Source organism: Macrobrachium nipponense, chromosome 30 (genome assembly GCF_015104395.2).
Source record: "Macrobrachium nipponense isolate FS-2020 chromosome 30, ASM1510439v2, whole genome shotgun sequence".
In the NCBI taxonomy this organism is placed as follows: domain Eukaryota; kingdom Metazoa; phylum Arthropoda; class Malacostraca; order Decapoda; family Palaemonidae; genus Macrobrachium; species Macrobrachium nipponense.
This window is the reverse complement of record NC_087218.1, coordinates 18658361-18664230: the sequence shown is the minus strand read 5'-3', so window position 1 is coordinate 18664230 and position 5870 is coordinate 18658361. Positions and strand designations below refer to the sequence as shown.

General features: G+C 37.9%; 1 protein-coding gene across 1 annotated transcript in view; it reads right to left on the bottom strand.

Annotated features, from left to right (window-relative positions):
• LOC135202351 (uncharacterized) overlaps window positions 1–5870 on the bottom strand; it is a 224275-nt gene that overhangs the window by 79538 nt on the left and 138867 nt on the right. Inside the window, exon 2 of the mRNA XM_064231715.1 lies at window positions 3454–3633. Coding sequence (XP_064087785.1) covers window positions 3454–3546 — 93 coding nt within the window. The 5' untranslated portion in view covers window positions 3547–3633. The remainder of the gene's footprint in view (window positions 1–3453; window positions 3634–5870) is intronic.

Genomic DNA, 5870 nt, shown 5'->3' with positions numbered 1-5870 from the left:
CACCAGAAATAAATTCCTATGTCCCTGCATCAGCAGAGCAGGTAAGCAAACTTGGACTACCAAATTGGTGGGCAAGCATGTAATCCATTTGTCCAAAGAGGAACTACTAAATTGTGATGATAATTGTATAATTTATAGAGAACTTCACTAATATGAATGGCATATAAAGCCTAAATACAGTTCATGTATACATAAGTTCTAAACTGTGATAATAATAGTATGTACAGTAATACCTCTAACTTAAGCGAGGTTAGGTTCCAGACACCATTGCGCAAAGGGAAGTATCGCGTAAGTTTGACATGGTCTCTAAAAAAGCTAATAAATGCTTATTTCTAGAGTTTGAACACTAAATATGACCCTAATCATGCTCCCTAAATATTAAACTAACTTTTAAATGAAATTAAAGTTATTGTAATTTCATTTAGAGGTTAGCTTCAAACATTACTCATAAAAATAGAAATAAATGTTTGGTATTAGGAGTAGGTTAATACGTACAACATAGTTCTCCCTTCTTTCCCCCTATTTCTTTAAAATACTATCACGAATTTTGTAATTACAGTTATATTATTATTATTATTATTATTATTATTTTTTTTTTTTTTGCTCTATCACAGTCCTCCAATTCGACTGGGTGGTATTTATAGTGTGGGGTTCCGGGTTCCATTGCATCCTGCCTCCTTAGGAGTCCATCACTTTTCTTACTATGTGTACCGTTTCTAGGATCACACTCTTCTGCATGAGTCCTGGAGCTACTTCAGCCTCTAGTTTTTCTAGATTCCTTTTCAGGGATCTTGGGATCGTGCCTAGTGTTCCTATGATTATGGGTACGATTTCCACTGGCATATCCCATATCCTTCTAATTTCTATTTTCAGATCTTGATACTTATCCATTTTTTCCCTCTCTTTCTCTTCAACTCTGGTGTCCCATGGTATTGCGACATCAATGAGTGATACTTTCTTCTTGACTTTGTCAATCAACGTCACGTCTGGTCTGTTTGCACGTATCACCCTATCCGTTCTGATACCATAGTCCCAGAGGATCTTTGTGTGATCGTTTTCTATCACTCTCTCCGGTTGGTGCTCATACCACTTATTACTGCAAGGTAGCTGATGTTTCTTGCACAGGCTCCAGTGGAGGGCTTTTGCCACTGAATCATGCCTCTTTTTGTACTGGTTCTGTGCAAGTGCCGGGCATTCGCTTGCTATGTGGTTTATGGTTTCATTTTTCGTATTGCACTTCCTACATATGGGAGAGATGTTATTTCCGTCTATCGTTCTTTGAACATATCTGGTTCTTAGGGCCTGATCTTGTGCCGCTGTTATCATTCCTTCAGTTTCCTTCTTTAGCTCTCCCCTCTGTAGCCATTGCCATGTGTCATCGCTGGCTAGTTCTTCAGTGTCTCATGTATTGTCCGTGCATTGGTTTGTTGTGCCAGTCCTCTTTTCTGTCTGTCATTCTCCTGTCTCTGTATATTTCTGGGTCTTCGTCTTCTTTTATTAGTCCTTCTTCCCATGCACTCTTTAGCCACTTGTCTTCACTGGTTTTCAGATATTGCCCCAGTGCTCTGTTCTCGATGTTGACGCAGTCCTCTATACTTGTTAGTTTAATCTCCCTCCTTCCTTTCGTGTTATGTATAGTCTGTCCGTATTTGCTCTTGGGTGTAGTGCTTTGTGTATTGTCATATGTTTCCTGGTTTTCTGATCTATGCTGCAAAGTTCTGCCTTTGTCCATTCCACTATTCCTGCGCTGTATCTGATTACCGGCACTGCCCATGTGTTTATGGCTTTTATCATATTTCCGGCGTTGAGTTTTGACTTGAGTATTGCCTTGAGTCTCTGCATATATTCTTTCCTGATCGTGTCCTTCATCTCTTGGTGTTTTATATCCCCTCCTTCCATTATTCCCAGGTATTTGTATCCTGTCTCATCTATGTGTTTGATGTTGCTCCCATCTGGTAGCTTTATCCCTTCAGTTCTCGTTACTTTGCCTTTTTGTATGTTGACTAAGGCGCATTTTTCTATTCCAAACTCCATCCTGATGTCCCCAGATACAATCCTTACAGTCTGGATTAGGGTATCTATTTCCTTGATGCTCTTACCATACAGCTTGATGTCGTCCATGAACATCAGATGGTTGATTCTGTTGCCTCTTTTCTTGAGTTGGTACCGGCATCCATCTTCTGTAGTACTTTGTCATGGGAATCATGGCTACTACGAAGAGTAGTGGGGACAGTGAGTCGCCCTGGAAGATCCCTCTCCTGATATTAACCTCTGCTAGTGTTATTCCAGAGCTTGTAAGTATTGTATTCCAGTTGTGCATTGTATTTTTGAGGAAGCTGATGGTGTTTTCCTCTGCCCCATATATTTTCAGGCATTCTATTAGCCATGTGTGTGGTATCATGTCGAAGGCTTTCTTATAGTCTATCCATGCCATGCTTAGGTTGGTTTTCCTTCTCCTACTGTTCTTCATTACCATTTTGTCTATCAGGAGCTGGTCTTTTGTGCCCCCACACTTCCTTCTACAGCCTTTCTGTTGGTGGGGGATGGTGTTTGTCTCCTCTAGGTAGTTGTATAGCCTTTCACTGATGATACCTGTTAGTAACTTCCACATTATTGGTAGGCAGGTGATAGGCCTGTAGTTACTGGCTATATTTCCCTTACTCTTGTCTTTTTGTACTAAGGATGTTCTTCCTGTGGTCATCCATTTGGGTGCATGGTGATTTGAGATACAATGCTGGAGTTGTTCTGCTATTCGTGGGTGTAAGGACCTTGGAAGTTTTTGAGCCAGTATCCATGGACTTCATCGGGACTTGGGGCTTTCCAGTTTGGCATTTTTCTTTATTGTGTCTGACTGTGTCTGTCGTGATGTCTGTGAATCTTTAATTTGTTTTATTCTCCCTGTTTCTTCTTCCTTGACTTCCTGGAGCCATGTTGCATGTTTGTTGTGTGATACCGGATTGCTCTATATGTTTTCCCATATTATTATTATTATTATTATTATTATTATTATCATTTGAAAATATTAATACACATAGTATACAGACTACACGTACTATAAAAATTCTCTCATCTCAGTGAGAGAGAAGAGAGAGAGAGAGAGAGAGAGAGAGAGAGAGAGAGAGAGAGAGAGAGAGAGAGATATTATTTAATGCAATTTAATGTACACATAGAAGCTTGAAAACTTATAAATTACTGTAAAAACTTAAGAAACACCTTTGCAGGGTTTCTCCTGGATTTGAAAAGGTTGTTTGTATTCACATGTATGTGAAATAATTGCGTATGATAATTAGTTAGGTTCCATTGAAAAGTTCGCGTTGTTATGAATTTGCGCAACTCGAATGGCGTAAGATTGAGGTATTACTGTATACAATTTATAGAGCACTTTACTAATGATACTTAAAAACATAATACAGTACATATGTTAACACAGTAAAGTATAGTTGTTTTTCTTACCTTTGAAAATGGTGTCACAGGCATGATGTGGTTGGATGATGAGAGGAGGAGGAGGAGGAGGGATGGTGTGGAATTACAGGCATGGCGGGTCATTCAATGTCAATTTCTTCTTTGGAAAGGGTTTCTTTGCCATCACTTTCTTCTGCATCACATATTTATTCTTACATAAGCTATTTTAACCTGAAATAATGTTAAATGATTATTAGGCATTTTTATTGGAACGACTCAACCCCTATCTTATTACGATGATTATTCTTGCTTGGTTGCCTTCTTACAAGGTATGTATTTTTGGATATTTTAATTTGAAAGTTAAGCCTAAATTACAACTCAGCTCACATCACAAACTTAGTGAAATAAATGTTAGCTGTGTTATATTTTGACAATATAAAGCAGATGCTCAGAACATCTTTAATTTGAAATGTAACTTTGAGGGACCCAATGTGAAAACTACAACTACCATCCTTAACTTTAATCCAATGATACTGAGACAACACAAGAGATACTCATCAAGGTTCAGGCATATAAATTGGAAGCTGGTTTACAATGATTAACTTTATTTACTATGTTTATTAGAGTAATTGCTGGCCATCACGATAAACCCAAGCCTTCAAACCTTTTGATTCAGTTATCTGATTTAGTACAATATTAGACATTGAAAAACTAAAGAAGACTGAAACCTACAAGAATGATAGCAATTAAAAATGAAGAACCCCCTCCCCCCCTTATAAATGGGATTAATTCCTTCTGAAACTTCTTTCCCTTGGCCTAATACAGTTTAGAATATGCATGAAATTTAAAATGTGTCTCACAAAAATTATAACTCTCAAAAACTTTCTGGGCATTTCGCTACAAATGCAGAACAGCTTCTTGTAAGTTCGTCAGCCCTTAAAAGTCCAACCTTGATAAAGCAATTGCTCTCCAATATGATGTAAACAACTAACAAAAGGCTCTCACACTAATTCTAATCTAACTCAAACACAATTTTGAGACAACACATGAATTAAACCATACTTTCATACATATGATTTAAGAAAATTTAGCTATAAAGTCAAGCACCAAGGCACTTTAAGCCATTCAGTGTTTAGAAAGTGAAAAGATGGAGTTGGACCATGCAAGATTGAAGAAAGGATGCAAAATTGAGGCAAACAACCTTTAGTAATGCCTACAGTGTAGCAAGGAAGGTGTACTGATGGTAGAACCAATACCTTGTACTTAAATGCATTAAGAACAAAAAATATGCCAGTAGCAAAAATGACACGCTAGACCTTGACACAAGAAATTGTCACACATAAACTACTATACATATAGGTAGTCAACCTAATAACAGACGCACACAGCCTATGATAATCTTCATACTACTATTTGTAGTGCTCTGGACCTGCACCTATTCTTGAACCCAGAATAAACCAAAAAAGGCTGGTCGCCGCGGAATAGTTATATAGATCTACCCTCTTCTGCTCCTACAATTACCACCTACCCTTACCACTTATAGGGTTCAAAAGATTTTTTTTCAAAGGTGAGAAATGAATATAACAAACGTCAACCAACTACCCAAGTAACTTAGCATCAGTCTAGGTTGCTTGCTCACAATTCCAACATTCCTGCGACGAGCACTTCAAGTGAGGGTAAACAAACTTTCAAGAATCTACGCCCTTGTACCTAAATACCAGTAAGTTCGTCTGGACTGGCCATTGTCATTTATAGCAGTCAGTTATTCATACTTCTCAATTACCATATTTTGCTTTACACTTCTTCCAGGCGTCCAGGGTTGCCCGTGACTCAAGCAACACAGATCTATAGTTGCCAAAGACCGAGTTTCATATTTCTCATCTAAACCATCACAGGGTATGACCACACTGCCATTTTATCACAGACAACTAAAGTAAAGTCTTACCGTAAAGAATTTAAGAATTAGAGAAGGACGGAAACAAAACAAAGAACAAGTAATACACTGCATTAGACAAGATATAGTAATGTGATCGAATTACCCTCGATGACGATCAACGACAATCAACAGACATAAACAAACTCATTAATGTTTTACACTTAACATATTCTTGATTTGCGATCAATAGCTATAAATTTTGACACACTGATCATGGAAAGTACCATACAACTTTTGGTAAACTGTACTACAAATTAAATACAATATACTTAGTTGACTATCAACGGATAAAGGTGAAAATACCAACCAGAATTCCAGTTTTTAGTTGTCTGTAAAAGATGACTTTGTCTCTGTCCGCTTTCAGATCTCGAAAATTACTGAGGCTACAGGGCTACAAATTAGTATGTTGACCATCCACCCACCAATCATCAAACAGATAAAATTGCAGCCATCTAGCCTCAGTAGTTTTTACTATATTTAAACTTAACCATGGTCGTGCGTCTGGCAACGCTTTAGGACAGTCTACCACCGG